Here is an 18,302-nt window from a genome sequence, read left to right as displayed (position 1 = left end):
ATTTCTGTAACTGTATTAAAGGATAAGTTTGTTAGATATTAGGAAAAAATACCACAATTCAAACCAAACAGCAAAACTATTATGAAGATTTAACTCATGAAGAAAATAGCCAAATATCTTTATTTTCCCATTCTGCCCTGGTTCAATCCTGCCCCACTTCACTTTGGAGAGAGGACAGAATAGCCTTTCATCTACAGCAATCTGACCAGAAGTGTGCTGTAAATGCTGCCATCAGTGACCTACCAGGAGTGGATTATAACCTAGTGAACACAATTCATATAGCTACTTACCTGAGGCATTCCTCTATTTAAAACAGTTTGAGGAAAATTTTACAAAGTTACAATGTGGTTGGTTACCTTTTATTTGTAGGAGGACTGGGGAGCATAGAACAAACTATATTTACTTGAACAAATAAATGATTAATTTTTAAAAAGGGTATGTATACATTTTAAAAACCTTTGTTTTTCAATCATAAATTTTCTACTTCAATTATTTATTCATAGCAGTTTTCAGTATTAAACAAAGAAAACACTAGAGAGAGAAATTAGCACTTACCCCCAACTGCCCTCTTTCTGTTCAGCCTTAAGGCTGAGTTGGCTACACTCCTACCCTGAACCAAATATCCCAAGTAAATCCCTTACAATCAGTGTACCAGAGCACTGAACAGTCCTATAATCATCAAGCAGGCTACATTATTTTTCCTTAAAAGCTGAATACAATTTTAATCAGCTTGCTCCTGTCGAGAAACTTCATGTTTATTATTCTATGCTAATTTTTAATACCTTATCCATTTAAGAAAATTAATAAACATTTACTGAATATTTTGTGCAGAGTACAATTATTGATACTATAAAAGTAACAGTGAAGGAGGAGACAATATTCTGAACCTAATGCTAAATAAACTATATTTATTTGGTTACCTAGTCTGGAAAGAGACAAATGAAGGAATTTTTAAGAAAATCTATATTATTTTTCACTGCCAAGTTATTAATGAACCCATGTAAATTCAACGTACAAAAATTGACAATAATACCAGATATTAACATGGTAATAAATAAGATAATAAAATACAAAAGAAATTAACTGAGAAATATGAATATAGTAGGGCTTTAGTTTCATGGGCAAATTCACTGTAATAGCTTAATCTGAAAAGTCTGGAAGAAATCTGAATGAGAGAAGTTAAACTGTGAGGAATACATGATATGAGTGAATAATCTGGCTATAAATGAGATGCTAGAATAAGGCCAAGACATGGTGGTGAAGCAGCAATGACAATACAACAAGGATTTTTTGCCTTAATAAAGCCAAAGTAAATGCAAATGATTCAACCAGTTCAGATTTGAAGGATTGTAAAACTGAGTAAAAGGAACTTCAATATGTACAGAAGTAATTCTAAATGGATGATACAGTCAACTGGTAAATACTTCTGTTATGACCTCAAGTTGTTTTAGACTGATTAAAATTTGAAGAGTACTGTTTTGAAGGTCCATCTATAAAATGAATATATTGATTTCAAATACTGAACTAAGAAGAATGGCAATACCATTATAAAAAAATTAAACTGGTAAAACACCTACCTTAATACCACAAGGGTCTGAAATAAGAGTCTTCGGATCTAACACTTCCACAACAGCTTCTGGAATAACTGCTTTCTTCATGCAGGACATGTTGAAGCCATAGACATCATCCCAAAATGCAATTCTATCAGCGTGTTTGTTCACATCACTCACGGCTACAAGGCTGATAGTGCAAATGTCAGGGTAGACTGTAACCAACAAAATGCCCAACAATTTACCATTATTTCCCTTTATGACAGAGTGTAATTTTCAAAAGGCTAAATACAAATACCAAATCCATCAGTATGAATAACTACCAATGGGAGATTAAAGAAGGTATAGATCAGGGATTGCAACCACATTTTTTAGCTTGCAGCCCCTTTAAAAAAAGATACCCATTTCAAGACGATAAGATTAAAATAAGGACTTCAATGATAGGTTACTATTGAAAGTATTAAAACAGGATGATATAATTAAATAATCCTGAAATTAGCATATTTATTAACATTAGAACTTAAAATATGCAAACTTTAAAAAGGTTCTAGGTCTTTACTTCATATACTACTCTAAAACATGCAGAAAGAATTAAATCATTTAAAAAGATATGTGGCATGTAAAAAAATCATGCAACGGAATTTTATGGTTGTGTAGAAGGCCAGTTCATATTACCCTGTCTTATTTAATATGAAAGGAAATATTTATGAGCATCAAGGTGCCAGACACATGTGCCAGACTAATTTACAGACTGTGAATACATTCCCCTACCCTCAAGAAACTTATATTTAGTCAATTTTGACAAATAAATACACAATTATTTGTAAGATAATAAATACTAAGAAAGGGAAAGTACAAGGTATTATGGGAGCTCACAGCAAAAAAGAACTAATCCAGATTTGGCTGAGACAGGAGAACAGGGCTATTTTGTAAGATAAGAACTAAAGCCCAAGTAAGTTAGGAGTAGGGAGGGAAAAAGTGTTCAAGGCAGAGTGAGCAGTGTCCATAAATGGTCACAAGTAATAGATGCCATGGCCCATACACAATCCAGTTAGAGAGAAACAGTGAGATATAAGTTTAGAAAGGCAAGTAGGGACCAAAGAATACGTGGCTAAGTAAAACACATTAGTAAACTGGACTTTATTGTAAGAATAATGATAATTAGTGAAAAATTTTACATAGGGTAGCAACATGATCACATTTTGGGTTTAGAAACGACATCTGAAGTACAATGTGGAGAATGAACAGGAGGAGGGTTCAAAACTAAAACAGAGACAAATTGAGAGATAATAATCCAGGTGACTGGAAATAGGGGTATAGCTGGGGGAATGAAAAGGAGGAGATGTATTCAAAGGATATTGAGGAGGTAGAACTCCTGGGACTTTAAGACTGACTGGTTGTGGAGGTGAGTAAGAAGGAAGTGTTAGGATGACAGTGTTTCGCTTTAGCAATCGGACAAATTGTGGTACTAACCATCATAACGGAATAAATACAGGCAGATTCAAGAAGAATATGAGAGCTTACTGCTTACAGGACAAACAGATTGTAGCTGAATACATAGGTCTGACATTCCAAAGACATTATCTGGATTCACGATATAAATTTGGAGACCATGAGCATACAAATGCAAATGTAAGTAATGGGAGCTCCTGAGACCTAGGGGGAATACATAGTGAGTACGAGAATTTAAGGGATATGTAGAAGTAGAAAAGGAGGCTGAGAAGCTGGGGTTACAGAAATAAGAAGAGAACCAAGAGGGTAAGCATTATAAGAGTTAAGAAACGAGCAACAAATGAAGAAACTCTGTACTATTAATAAGTAAAGGTCTTTATAACATAAAACCTTAAAAATACTAATTTTCTCGACTAAAAAACAAAATTAATTTTGTCCTTCAAATATCTCAAATATCAACTTTTCGGTGATTCATGAATTAAGATATAAATCACATGTTCCAATATCAACAAACTGAAAGTATAAATGTACCAAAGAAATGCAGAAAAGAAACAATCCCATGATTACTAACTAGCCTTCATACTTAACTGGTAGAGAAATTACTCTCTCATTCTCCCAAACTTAGCTTTTATCCATAGCCTTGGAAATTCTATTATTCAATACTGCAGCACTAAATTATCTTCCAAATAAAGCCCATGATAACATCTGCTGGCATTAAAGCAAATGCTTCCAAACCTAACTTGTGAGATACCCTGCAAAAATACTTAGTGCTATGTCATGGAGAAGTTTCTCAAGTCTTCCTCATAAGGCTTGTGAGGAAGGCATGCTAGCTGCACTGGGCCAGAGCCCACGGCCATGTAAACAATCACTTATATATACTCTTCCCTTCCTCCACACAGAGGGAAAGCCTCTTGACTGCATTTAAATTCCTGATTGATACAAATTCTTCACAGTAACTGCTTTGCTACCGAAAATGCTAACCCAGCAAGAGGATCAGCCATAAGAAGGTATTTTATTTTCCTGAACCAGATCCTTAAGATGAAAAACAATGAAGAAAAAAAAGAATTCTGAAGCAACTTTAGATATTTTGCTAACTTCTTGATATGTCATTTGTTGGACTTAGTATCACAATCATAGATGCTTTCCCACATTATGCCCTATAATTTCATCCTTAAAGAGGAACATAAGAAGGATATATATAGTCAGGGGTCAGCAAACATTTTCTGTAAAGTTACTATGTTAGGTTTTGCAGGCTGTATGGTTTTTGTTGAAACTACTGCTTTCTGCTGTTAGTGTGAAAGCATCCACAGACAGTATGTAAACAAGTGAGCATGATTTTGCTTCAATAAAACTTTATGTACAAAAAAGGCAGAGGACTAAATATAAACACCCCTGATACAGATAGGGGAGAAATGGCCGAGGGGGGGTTATTATCAGGGCTACCATACTGATACTACTTTAAGGAGTGCCATTCACCCTGTAGTTTATCGAAACTATTCTCCAGCGTTGTGTACTACACAGACATTCAAGTTTACTTAACACAGTTCATAAAGTTTTTCTACTTTAGAATATGTTTTTAAAATCTTAGTGGAATTTTTTAATGCCATTAGTCTCAGTAACAATCAGGGTCAGCAAACTATGTCCCTGGTCAAATCCAGCCTGCTGCCTGTTTTTGTAAATAAATTTTAATTCAAACACTGCCACCTTCATTTGTTTAAAAATTGTCTATGGTTGTGCTGTGCTATAGTGGTAGAGCTGAGGGGTTGGGACAGAGAACCTATGGCCTACAAAACTGAAAATACTATCTGGCCTTTTACAGAAAAAGTTTTCTGATCTCTGACTCTACATAGAGCAATACAACAGGTTAGTAATACCACTAAGAAATAAAGATAACTTTTTATAAGGAAAACTAATTAACTGATTGAAAGTAATAAAACAGTTTTGAAACTATGTAATAAGAAGAAACAGACTAAAGAGGAATATGATTTTACTTTTTCTGTATTTTCCAAACAAATTATATTTCACAAAGATACAGAAAATTATGATTTTTGTATTTGTTAGGATTTAGAAATGAACTTATTTTTTGTTTCAGTTAGTGAGATCCATGAATATTCATAAAGGATTTGTAATCACTGTTATAGGTCTATTTGGTTCTGTATTTACCTCCTCATAGCTGGCTAAAATTTTGGGCCACCTGCCAGAATCCTGACTAACCCTTTACCTTCGCATTCTGACACATTTGTCATTTGATTTTTGTCAGATAGAAGCTATAATTGAGTAATTATTCCTTCTTCTAGGTGAAATTAACAAAGTGCCTATTGGACAGAAGCACGCCCCTTAAAAAAGACCATTTGTAAATTCATGGCTTTGACATCTGTGTCCTTCTCGATTCACTGCACAGAATTCATTTGTCACTAGAACAGCTCAAATGGTGAACAGATAAAGATGGGAAATCCTTTATCCACTAGAAATGCCTCACAAACTTTTGGACACTAAAGGATAAGACTGAGATGCATAAACAAACAATTCCTAGTAAACACTAGTGTCACTGCTTGTTTATAAATAACTACAGAATAAAAAAAAATTTAGAACAAAAGGAGATAGTAAATAAGTCAAAGTAAACTGTTTTTTTCCACAATATATGTAACAATACGGGGAAAGATTTTAGTGAAAAAGCAGCCAATGATAGCAAAATGCTTGAAATGCATAAAAGAAAATGTACTAAAAAGTCAACAAATCAGCATATATTTTAGGAGTCAAATGAGCTTAAAAACTAATTTCCAACTTATATAATAAGAGTATCTTAAAAAAATTAAGTAATACTTATTTGGAATTGGACACATTTCCCCTTCTTTAACTTATAAATAGTGACTAGGCCCACTACAGCTTAGCTAGGGCTGACACGTAGCTGCAATGTGCTTTGAAAAATTATGTAGTAAATAAAGTAGAAAATAATACTACTGCAATATCACTGTAAAAATCAAAATAAATGTGAAAAAAGCAGATTTGTAATTGAAGTAGATAGTGAATTATAGAAATACCAAAGGAAAAAAAAAATTTTTTTTTTAAAAGATGACCAGTAAGGGGATCTTAATCCTTGATTTGGTATTGTCAGCAACATGCTCTCCCAAGTGAGCTAACTGGCCATCCCTATATAGGGATCTGAACCTGGGCCTTGGTGTTATCAGCACCACACTCTCCCAAGTGAGCCACGGGCCAGCCCCTCTAAAGGAAACTTTTAAGCATTATGAATCACTGTCAGTGGCTGATTACTTGAGATAATCTATGTAAAAGTGTAGGAAATGTGAAGTGCTACAAAAAGCCAGGTATGAATACCACAATGCTTAAATTCATTTCTTAACTTTTATACAGTATAAACCCAACACTGATCTCATGTTTACCAGCTGTAACTCAGTAAGTTGCACTTATTGAGCAACAACTATATGTCAAGCATCTCATTTAGACTTCTGATTAATTTTATAAAGCTGGGTTATACTCTTCATTTTACAGATAAGGAAACAAGTTTAGAGAGATAAAGTAACCTACCCAAATTACTGGTCTTCATCAGCTAACTAGATAACTAGTCAGCCAACAAAGGAGAGATCCAACTAAGGGTCTAACTGCAAAGTGCATGTGCTTTTCATTATGCATGATACCACATTTTATGCTTTCCAAATGGAAAAAAGGGAAAGAGGAACACCACATTCCTAAGGCAAATGGGCAATTGTTGGAAGAGAAAGAGGAAGGAGAAAAGAGGTTGAGAAAGATAGGAAATGAATAAAATTTCAAGGCAAAGTGGGGAAGATGGAAATGTTCAGCCTTACTTAATCACTCTGAGTGAAGGAATAAGATGAAGGGGCAAAAAGAAACACTAAAAAGGAAAGCAAACAAGAAGAAATGAGGGAGAATTAAGACGGAAGGCTCAGTTTTCCATGTAAAGAGGGAAATAGCAAGGAAAGTACATTTGCAAATATGTCATTTATAATAGAGGCAGTTTCTTGTAAGTACAGATCAGGTTTTCCAATGTGAATTCCAATGCAAAATCTTGGGAAGAGGCAGAACTATCAGTCCATATTATGTATCTGCCACTCTATTTTACGCCCCCTTCTGAACCATTTGTGTAATCCTCTATGCTGTGAGACAGGGCCTGCTTCCTCTGTAAAAAGTGAAAATGACAGAAACTTGCTTTCCCTCCCTCCCTTGCAGATTAGGGATGGGCACATGACTGAGGCTCCACTAATGACACGCACCTAAAGCTATGCCTACTTTTCAGAGGCAGCAACATCTACTGTTGGCAAGATCAGCAGTGCAGTACCCTACAGATCAGGTAGTGCCTTGCGTTAGGGTAGGCACTAAATCACTTCTATATCGGTCCCACAAGGTAATTTTGAGCATTGTTCTTTACTGCGTAATCTTTTGGCCTGATTTTCTAGTTTTCATGGAAATTTTGTAGCCTTCTATAAAACTTCTAGAAGGAACAAGTAAATTTTGCAAGGTCACAGGATACAAGGTTAATAAACAAAAACACACTGTATTTTATACTAGCAGCAGCCAATTAAAAATAAAATTTTAAAATTTCCATTTGTAAGAATGACAAAAATTTTAAATAATTAAAAATAAATTTAAAAGATATGCAAGATACCTATGTTGAAAATTACAAAACAATGCCAGGAGAAATTAAAGAAGACTTTAAAAAATGAAAAGATAAATTGCGTTCATGGATTGGAAAGCTCAATATTGTTAAGATGCTGATTATTCCCAAATTGATCTATTCATTCAATCCAATCCTGTCATAATTCTAGCAGTCTTTTTTAAGCAAAAATTACTAGATTCTAAAATTTATTTAAAAAACCACACACACACAAACTGCCAAAGAAATTTTAAAAAAGAACAAAGTTAGAGGACTTTCTTTACCTGATATCAAGACTCAGTATAAAGCTACAATAATTAAGACAGTATGATACTGGTAAAAAACAGACTTAAAGATCAAATGAAAAGAATACAGAAATAGATCCACACAATATGGTCAATTAGTTTTCAAAACAGATACCAAGCAGTTCATGAGAAAGGAAAGCATTTCAACAAAGGGTACTAGAAAATATTAACATGTACACTTACCTTACACCATACACAAAAATTAACTTAAAATCAATCATAGACCTAAATGTAAAATCTAAAACTTCAAGAAAGAAACAGAGAAAAATTCTGCGTGACTTTCAGTAAGGCAAAGATTTCTTTGATAGGACATTTTTCTTTTTTTTCCTTAATTTTTTTTTGTTTGTTTTATTTTATTTTAGGACATTTTTCTTAATATGACAGAGACTGAGCACACGTTTAAGAGTCAATTGTATTTCCTCTTCTGTGAGCTGCCATTCAATTCTTTGTCCAATTTCTGATTGGGTTTGTGACCTATTTATTTGTAGGATCTACTTATGTGTAAAGACATTAATTTTTTGTTAGTGACAGGAATTGAAAACATTTTCTTCAGTCTGTAGTTTCTCTCATGACTTTTCTTATACCATATTCTTCTATTTAGAAATTTATACAAATGTAATCAAATTTTTCAGTCTTTCTTTTAGGGTTTCTGAATTTAAGCCCTTCCCCCAAGTTATAAACCTATGTTTCCTTCTAGTATTTTTACTTTTCAACTTTTTTTTTTGTATTTAATCTTTGACTCATTTGAAAATTACAGCATACAATTTATTGTGCAGATTAAATTTTACTTTTATTTATTTTTGCACAATTGTCTCAACACAATTTGCTACAGTAAATCATTTCAATTATATTAGATGCCATGTATATAGTTGAGTCTATACTAGGATTTTCCATTCTCTTTGACTTATCTCTCCATTCAAGAACAGATAATATACTGTTTTAATTATTAAGGCTTTATATGTGTTATATTTGGTAGCACTATTCCTCCAGTATCCTTCTGACACCACAGTACCCTTCTATTTCAGAGTTTTTCTTACCATTCTTGTTCATTTATTTCTCCATATAAATTTTAGAATCAGCCTATTTAATTAAAAACACAAAACTGTTGGTAGGGATTGTGTTACTCTTTTAGAAACTTTATATTATAGAAATTTTCAAAAACATAAAAAAATATATAAAAGAGCATAATTTACTCTCATGTACTTATCTTCCTTCAACAATTGTCAATATTTTTGGATTACATTACATTTTATTTTATCTTATTTATTTTTTTGTGACTGGTAAGGGGATTGTTACCCTTGGCTTGGTGTCGCCCACACTGAGCGCACCAGCCATGCCTATATAGGATCTGAACCAGCGGCCTCAGCGCTCCCAGCGCTGCACTCTCCCGACTGAGCCACGGGGTCAGCCCAGATTGCATTACATTTTAAATTAACTTTGACATCTTTATGGTATTGATTATCTCTATTCAAGAACATGGTATGTCTTTCCATTTATTTAAATCTTCTTCATGTGTTCTTCAGTAGTAAAGTTGCCTGCATATGTCTTGCTTATTTCTAATTATGTTATTTCGTAGCTCCATGATGTACTAAAATCTTTGATTATCTGTAGTCATTCATTTGATTCCCTTGAAGTTTCTAGGTTTGAATCACAGAATCTACAAATAGAGTAATTTTTATCTCCTCCTTTTAAAATTTATCTTAATACCTCTGGTAAAATGTTAGATAATGGTGTTATACTGACCATCCAAATCTTGTTTTGACTCTAGAGAAGAGGCTTTGAGTTTATTGCCACTAACATGATACATATTTTCAGGTGAGATAAATATACTTTATATGTAAACTAGTATTCTTATTTTTTCGTTTTTTTTTAAAAATCAAGAATGAAAGTCGTATTTTGCCAAAAACCTTTCAGTGTCTATGAAGGTAAACATATGATTTTGCTCTTTAGTCCTACGCCCTGTTTTTTTTTTTTTTCCCACTTCAATGTGTTTTATTTATTTATTTATTTTTATTTATTTATTTTTTTAAATTTTATTTTGTCGATATACATTGTGGCTGATTATTGCTCCCCATCACCAAAACCTCCCTCCCTTCTCCCTCCGCCCCTTCCCCCCAACAATGTCCTTTCTGTTTGCTTGTCGTATCAACTTCAAATAATTGTGGTTGTTATATCTTCTCCCCCCCCCCCCGTTTGTGTGTGTGTGTGTGTGTGTGTGTATGTGTGTGTGTGTGTGTGTGTGAATTTTTATATTAATTTTTAGCTCCCACCAATAAGTGAGAACATGTGGCTACGCCCTGTTAATATGATTAATTATACAATACTTGGCCCTAATTCTCCCTTTTCTGGTATCACTCCCATGACTATTGTTTCCATTTTGCTTGGATTTGCCTGAATATCTTTATCAATCCTTCTAAGATTAACTTCTCTGAATTACTTTGTTTTAGATGTGGCTTTATAAAGTGCACAGAATTTGGTTTTCTTTTGTGATCTACTCTAAAATTCTTTTTCTTTGAATAGACGAGTTTAGCCCATTTACATCTATTGATATGAGGAAAAAATTTTTGTTCATGACTCTGCCTGCCATTTTATGTTATCTTTTCTGTATCTGTGTTTTTTTGTTGGTTTTTTTTTTCTTTTGTTGGTTTTTTTTCCTGAGTATTAATTCTTACATATAGGGAGTACTGTATTCTTGTTCTAGCAGCTAACTTTATAATTACAACTTTCTGTCTTTAGTTCCTTTTTTTTTTTTTTAGGAGGATGGTTATTGCAGCCACCCAGAGGAAAAAAGAGTAATTTTCAGTTTTTTTTTTTTTAATTTTATTTTGTCAATATACATTGTAGCTGATTATTGCTCCCCATCACCAAAACCTCCCTCCCTTCTCCCTCCCCCCCTCCCCCCCAACAATGTCCTTTCTGTTTGCTTGTCGTATCAACTTCAAATAATTGTGGTTGTTATATCTTCTTCCCCCCCCCCCGGGTTTGTGTGTGTGTGTGTGTGTGTGTGTGTGTGTGTGTGAATTTATATATTAATTTTTAGCTCCCACCAATCAGTGAGAACATGTGGTATTTCTCTTTCTGTGCCTGACTTGTTTCACTTAATATAATTCTCTCAAGGTCCATCCATGTTGTTGCAAATGGCAGTATTTCATTCGTTTTTATAGCTGAGTAGTATTCCATTGTGTAGATGTACCACATTTTCCGTATCCACTCATCTGATGATGGGCATTTGGGCTCGTTCCAACTCTTGGCTATTGTAAAGAGTGCTGCGATAAACATTGGGGAACAGGTATACCTTCGACTTGATGATTTCCATTCCTCTGGGTATATTCCCAGCAGTGGGATAGCTGGGTCGTATGGTAGATCTATCTGCAATTGTTTGAGGAACCTCCATACCATTTTCCATAGAGGCTGCACCATTTTGCAGTCCCACCAACAATGCATGAGAGTTCCTTTTTCTCCGCAGCCTCGCCAGCATTTATCGTTCAGAGTCTTTTGGATTTTAGCCATCCTAACTGGGGTTAGATGGTATCTCAATGTGGTTTTGATTTGCATTTCCCGGATGCTGAGTGATGTTGAGCATTTTTTCATATGTCTGTTGGCCATTTGTATATCTTCCTTAGAGAAATGCCTACTTAGCTCTTTTGCCCGTTTTTTAATTGGGTTGCTTGTTTTCTTCTTGTAAAGTTGTTTGAGTTCCTTATATATTCTGGATATTAATCCTTTGTCAGATGTATATTTTGCAAATATTTTCTCCCACTCTGTTGGTTGTCTTTTAACTCTTTTGTTTCTTTTGCTGTGCAGAAGCTTTTTAGTTTGATAGAATCCCATTTGTTTATTTTTCCTTTGGTTGCCCGTGCTTTTGGGGTCGTATTCATGAAGTCTGTGCCCAGTCCTATTTCCTGAAGTGTTTCTCCTATGTTTTCTTTAAGAAGTTTTATTGTTTCAGGGTGTACATTTAAATCCTTAATCCATTTTGAGTTGATTTTAGTATACGGTGAGAGGTATGGATCTAGTTTCATTCTCCTGCATATGGATATCCAGTTATCCCAGCACCATTTGCTGAAGAGGCAGTCCCTTCCCCAGTGAATAGGCTTGGTGCCTTTGTCAAAGATCAGATGGCAGTAAGTGTGTGGGTTGATTTCTGGATTCTCTATTCTATTCCATTGGTCAGTGTGTCTGTTTTTATGCCAGTACCATACTGTTTTGGTTATTATAGCTTTGTAGTATAGCTTAAAGTCAGGTAGTGTTATGCCTCCAGCTTTATTTTTTTTGCTCAGCATTGCTTTGGCTATGCGTGGTCTTTTATTGTTCCATATAAATGTCTGGATAGTTTTTTCCATTTCTGAGAAAAATGTCTTTGGAATTTTGATGGGGATTGCATTGAATTTGTATATCACTTTGGGTAGTATGGACATTTTCACTATGTTGATTCTTCCAATCCAAGAGCATGGGATATCTTTCCATCTTCTTGTATCCTCTCTAATTTCTCTCAGCAGTGGTTTGTAGTTCTCATTATAGAGATTTTTCACCTCCTTGGTTAACTCAATTCCTAAGTATTTTATTTTTTTGTTGGCTATTGTAAATGGGCAGGCTTTCTTGATTTCTCGTTCTGCATGTTCACTATTGGAGAAAAGAAATGCTACTGATTTTTGTGTGTTGATTTTGTATCCTGCTACTGTGCTGAAATCATTTATCAATTCCAAGAGTTTTTTTGTAGAGGTTTCAGGCTGTTCGATATATAGGATCATGTCATCTGCAAACAGGGACAGTTTGACTTCATCTTTTCCAATCTGGATGCCCTTTATTTCCTTCTCTTCTCTGATTGCTCTGGCTAGTACTTCCAACACTATGTTGAATAGGAGTGGTGAGAGTGGGCATCCTTGTCTAGTTCCTGTTCTTAAAGGAAAAGCTTTCAGCTTTTCCCCATTCAGGATGATATTGGCAGTGGGTTTGGCATATATGGCTTTAATTATGTTGAGATACTTTCCCTCTATACCTAACTTCTAGAGGGTCTTTGTCATGAATGAGTGCTGAACTTTACCAAATGCTTTTTCAGCATCTATAGAGATGATCGTATGGTCCTTGTGTTTGAGTTTATTAATATGGTGTATCGCATTTATTGATTTGTGTATGTTGAACCAACCTTGCATCCCTGGGATGAATCCCACTTGATCGTGATGAATAATTTTTCGTATGTGTGGCTGTATTCTGTTTGCTAGTATTTTAGTGAGGATTTTTGCATCTATATTCATCAAGGATATCGGCCTGTAGTTTTCTTTTTTGGTTATATCTTTACCTGGTTTTGGTATCAGGATGATGTTTGCTTCATAGAATGAGTTTGGGAGATTTGTGTCCGTTTCAATCTTTTGGAATAGTTTGTAAAGAATCGGTGTCAATTCCTCTTTCAATGTTTGGTAAAATTCTGCTGTGAATCCATCTGGTCCTGGGCTTTTCTTTGTTGGGAGCCTTCTGATAACAGCTTCAATCTCCTTTATTGTTATTGGTCTGTTCAAATTTTCTACGTCTTCACGGTTCAGTTTTGGGAGCTTGTGTGTGTCTAGAAATTTATCCATTTCCTCCACATTTTCAAATTTGTTGGCGTATAGTTGTTTATAGTAGTCTCGAATGATTCCTTGCATTTCAGATGAATCAGTTGTAATATCGCCTTTTTCATTTATAATTTTTGTTATTTGAGTCTTCTCTCTTCTTTTTTTTGTTAGCCATGCTAATGGTTTGTCAATTTTATTTATCTTTTCAAAAACCCAACTTTTTGATTCGTTGATCTTTTGAATTGTTTTTTGGTTTTCAATTTCATTCAGTCCTGCTCTGATCTTAATGATTTCTTTCCGTCTGCTAACTTTAGGTTTGCATTGTTCTTGTTTTTCTAGTTCTTTAAGGTGAAGTGTTAGGTTGTTCACTTGCCATCTTTCTATTCTTCTGGAGTGAGCGTTTAATGCAATAAATTTTCCCCTCAATACTGCTTTTGCAGTATCCCACAGGTTTTGGTATGATGTATCATTGTTTTCATTAGTTTTAATAATTTTTTTGATTTCCTGCGTGATTTCTTCTTGGACCCAAATGTCATTAAGTAGAATGCTGTTTAATTTCCATGTGTTTGTATAGTTTCCAGAGTCTCATTTGTTATTAATTTCTAGTTTTAATCCATTGTGGTCTGAGAAGATACATGGGATAATTCCAATTTTTTTGAATTTATTGAGACTTGATTTGTGACCTAATATATGATCTATCCTGGAGAATGATCCATGTGCTGATGAGAAGAATGAATATTTTGAGATGGTTGGGTGGAATGTTCTGTAGATATCTGCCAATTCCAATTGGTCTAGAGTCTTGTTTAGATCTTGTGTTTCTCTACTGATTCTTTGCCTAGATGATCTGTCTAATATTGACAGTGGGGTGTTCAGGTCCCCTGCTATTATGGTATTAGTGTCTATTTCCTTCTTTAGGTCTAATAGAGTTTGTTTTATAAATCTGGCTGCTCCAACATTGGGTTGTACTTTTTTTTTTTACTGAAGAACCTGAGAGCTAAGCAGTTCTCTATTTTCAACACTATTTACTAATCTCCTACCATAAGTAATGATAGAATTAATATATTTCCTTATTCTTCCCTTTCCCTTCTCTCTTTTTTTTTTTTTAAAAAGATGACCAGTAAGGGGATCTTAACCCTTGACTTGGTGTGTTGTCAGCACCATGCTCACCCAGCTACCATGAGCCGGCCCTCCCTTCTCTCTTTTTAATCACCCACTTTTTTTTTTTTTTAAATTAAAAAGAGAGTTGTATTGATAATACTAACAGCAAATACAGAGTTAGACATGGAGTTATTATACATCTTTAATATATTTTTCAGAAAAGTTAGGAATCAAGTCATGTCATAATTCATTTGACCTGAATGAGGTGGAAATTGCCATTTCACTTTTTAAGTCACTTATACTGAAGTATAATTTACATGCAGCAAAACTCACCCTTTTTGGTGGATAGCTCCATGTGCTTTGATAAATACATTCAGTTGTGTAATCACCACCACAATCAATATAGATAGTATCTATCACCACAAACTTCATCACTCAACTTTAACCAACAGTATCATTTCAATTTTAGCTCTGTAACGTTAAATGTACTTATAGTTCTACTACTTGATCTGTCAGCTTTAAATAATATTACACAAATTCTTGCTATTAAAAATAAAGCAACTGAAGTATAAACATTTCCTCCCACCTGCCTTCTGCTTTCCCCTTCCAATTTTTGTGGATGTACTCTTTGACATTCTTAAGATATTAAACATTTACATTCTACGTTGTCATCCTAAAATATATATATTTGTTTTAGTCTTAGTCTCTACAAACATTTTCCTAGTTTTCCTCCTCATATCTTGGTTGGTTGAGTATAAAACACTACAATTTCTGACACACAATTAGTGGTTAGTAAATCTTAGCTAGAAATAGTAGAAGTGGTCTTCAGTAAACCTGCTTTCATTAACTTTACAAAATTAGTTTTATTAGTAAGTAGCAAATGAGTGCCTCTAAAGTACTATGGAATTGCTTGGTGATAACAGGGAGGATGAACACCCAAGTATTGGTTGACTGTGTTTTATAAAGCCTTTACTCCATGCTATTATATATATAGTGAAACATAAATAAACCTAAACTCATGTAAAAATAAATCATGCTCCCATCATGTTCATATGGGCCTTCAATATTCTTCTTCTCTCATAATGCAATAAATTGTTCTGAAGTCTGTACACTACTAATTGCTTAGTAAATCATTCCTTCAGAAAAACCTAAAAGAAAACGTTGCAATAAAGGAATGAGCATCTAAATGATTGCTGATATTTATCAAGACATGCTCAAACACACAAATAGGCTAAGCTATTCAATGTTACTCTTTTCTTACTTTTCTTTCTTTTCTCTTGATTCTGTTAACAACTTTCAACAGCACTGCTTAAGCAGTTAAATGCTGACCCTTCTTCAATATACCTTCAGATTATCTTAACATTAATATTAGCTATATAAAAATATGGAAAGATCTAAACTTATGAGCCTCCTCTTTATGCCTCTGATGATGGGAAATAGCTTTGCCATTATTCACATTGCTGTAGGTTCTTAATGAATTTCATCAAGAATTCAATTTAAATATATTAAGTTGCTGTCAGTTCTTCAGTAATATCAATGAATAGCATTCAGGGAGGTATGGAAGCAGTTATCTGAGCCTTCCCTAGAACTTCAAGGCAAGAATCAGATTTTTAAAAGTGCATGTTTATAGGAAAACAGCAAAGTTCCCTGAAAACATGAATACTGGAGACAGATCTAAGTTAAAAAAAAAAAAAAAATCAAGGCTTGGCTACTTAACATGTGTTATCCTGGAAAACTTTATGAGATTGTTTCTAAAATCTCAAAGGGCTGTTGTGAGGATTACATTTAATAACATAAATAAAGGTAGAATATATCATTTGGCAGCTAGTAGACAATCAACAAATGATAGACAATATTGCCTTTTAGTCATTAAGTCATTTTCCATTTAGTCACTAAAAAAACAAAGCCACTGCAATTATAGAAAGACATAGCCAACTGTTGCAAGGTAAGATAGGGCTAAATGCAGTCCCTCCTTATCCAAGGTTTCCTTCCTTTTTGTGGTTTCAGTCACCCGTGGTCAACTGCCACAGTCTGAAAAATATTAAATGGAAAATTCCAAAAATAAGCAATTCATAAGTTCTAAATTGTGCACTGTTCTGAGTAGTGTGATTAAATCTCCTGCCATCCCACTCTGTCCTGCTGGGAACATGAATCATCATCTCTTTGCCCAGTGTATCCAATGCTGTAGACACTACTAACCTCTTAGTCACTTAGTAGCTGTCTCAGATATCAGAGCAACTGTGGAGGTATCACAGTGCTTGTGTTCAAGTGACCCTTATTTTATTTAACAATGGCCCCAAAGTGAAAAAGTAGTGATGCTGGCAATTTGGATATGCCAAAAAGAAGCCATAAAGTGCTTCCTTCAGTAAAAGGTGAAGGTTCTCAACTTAGTAAGAAAAGAAAAAGAATCGTATGCTAAGATTGCTAAGATATACAGTAAGAACGAATCTTCTCTCTGTGAAATTGCGCAAAAAGAAGAAGAAATTCATGCATATGGTTAGGTATTATCCATGGTTTCAGGCATCCACTGGGATCTTGGAACATTTTACCCTATGGATAATGGGGGACTACAATATCCAAAAATTCTAGCCAGGTTCATGACAGTGATCAGGAACATATCTTGAAATGGTTGCAAAAAATACAGTGATAAAATGAGCACATTTTGAAAAAGGAAGGAAATTCACTTAAATGTTGTTATAAAAAAAACTCTATTGTTCCAGATAATTTTCTCTGCATTTTATGTTTTGGCCTTCCTGATTTTTGATTGTACCATAACTGCCAATGTAATTTTATAGAATCTCGACGGGCAGGAGGTATAACTATGGCCAAATGACACTAGTTCAAAATGCCTCATCCACATTCATGTAAGTTTTATCAACTGTACTCTAACCCAGGAAAGAAACCATTTGTTGATCAGGAAGCTTTGAGAAAGGGAAAGTGCAGGGAGAGGTAAATGAAGTGGGACAGATGCTATTCAATTTAGTTTTAATGATTCAATTTGGCAAACATGTATGATGTTCTATCTATGTTCCAGAAGCTGTGGCGCTTGTTGAAGAGTCAAAGACAAACAAAACTTAATCCCTGCCCTGAAAGACAACATTTTGTTTGTATTGTTCACAGCAGACGGCCTGTAGAAACACAAGCTCACTCTGAATATGAAGAGTTAATAACATGATTAAATGTTTTCCAGAGATGTAAGAAGAAAGCCTTCTAAATTTAGTGGGACCCATTTATAAATACTGATTGAGTAGGCTGTGCTTTAAAAACTTATTAGAAACAAAGTAGTCGCTACCTTAAATGTTCTCATTAAATCACTCAGAAGCTGGGTTTATATATTTAGTATAAGTCACGGAAAATTTGCCATTAAAGTGAATAATCTACAATTTAGTATGAATATGGTACTGGAAAAAAAGGAACTAAAAATGAAAAGAAGTTTCTGTTAGATTTTGATTTTAATATTAAAACGCTTCCAAACCTAGTCCTTAGGTTTTTATGAGAAAAAAGGAAACAAACTTTTTATAAAAAGTGTTCTCGAGAATACCCTTAACTTGGAGTCCTGCATATCTTATATGTTCTACTTTCAACTGAACAGTAAACGAATGTCTTAAAACTTCTTCTAATGGAAACATCTTTCATCTCTACTGGAAACTTTCTCAGCCATGCATAGTTTATTTGAAATCCAAAGGTTCATTTGGTTCTGCCAGACTAAAATTAG

General features: G+C 34.2%; 1 protein-coding gene across 4 annotated transcripts in view; it reads right to left on the bottom strand.

Annotated features, from left to right (window-relative positions):
* Positions 1 to 18,302, bottom strand: part of PRMT3 (protein arginine methyltransferase 3) — a 136,801-nt gene that overhangs the window by 47,017 nt on the left and 71,482 nt on the right. For all 4 annotated transcript variants that reach the window (XM_063093687.1, XM_063093688.1, XM_063093689.1 and 1 more), the window contains one exon: positions 1,578 to 1,765. In XM_063093687.1, coding sequence (XP_062949757.1) covers positions 1,578 to 1,765 — 188 coding nt within the window. The remainder of the gene's footprint in view (positions 1 to 1,577; positions 1,766 to 18,302) is intronic.

The sequence above is a fragment of the Cynocephalus volans genome, chromosome 4, assembly GCF_027409185.1.
Source record: "Cynocephalus volans isolate mCynVol1 chromosome 4, mCynVol1.pri, whole genome shotgun sequence".
NCBI lineage: Eukaryota > Metazoa > Chordata > Mammalia > Dermoptera > Cynocephalidae > Cynocephalus > Cynocephalus volans.
This window is presented reverse-complemented; position numbering and strand designations above follow the sequence as displayed.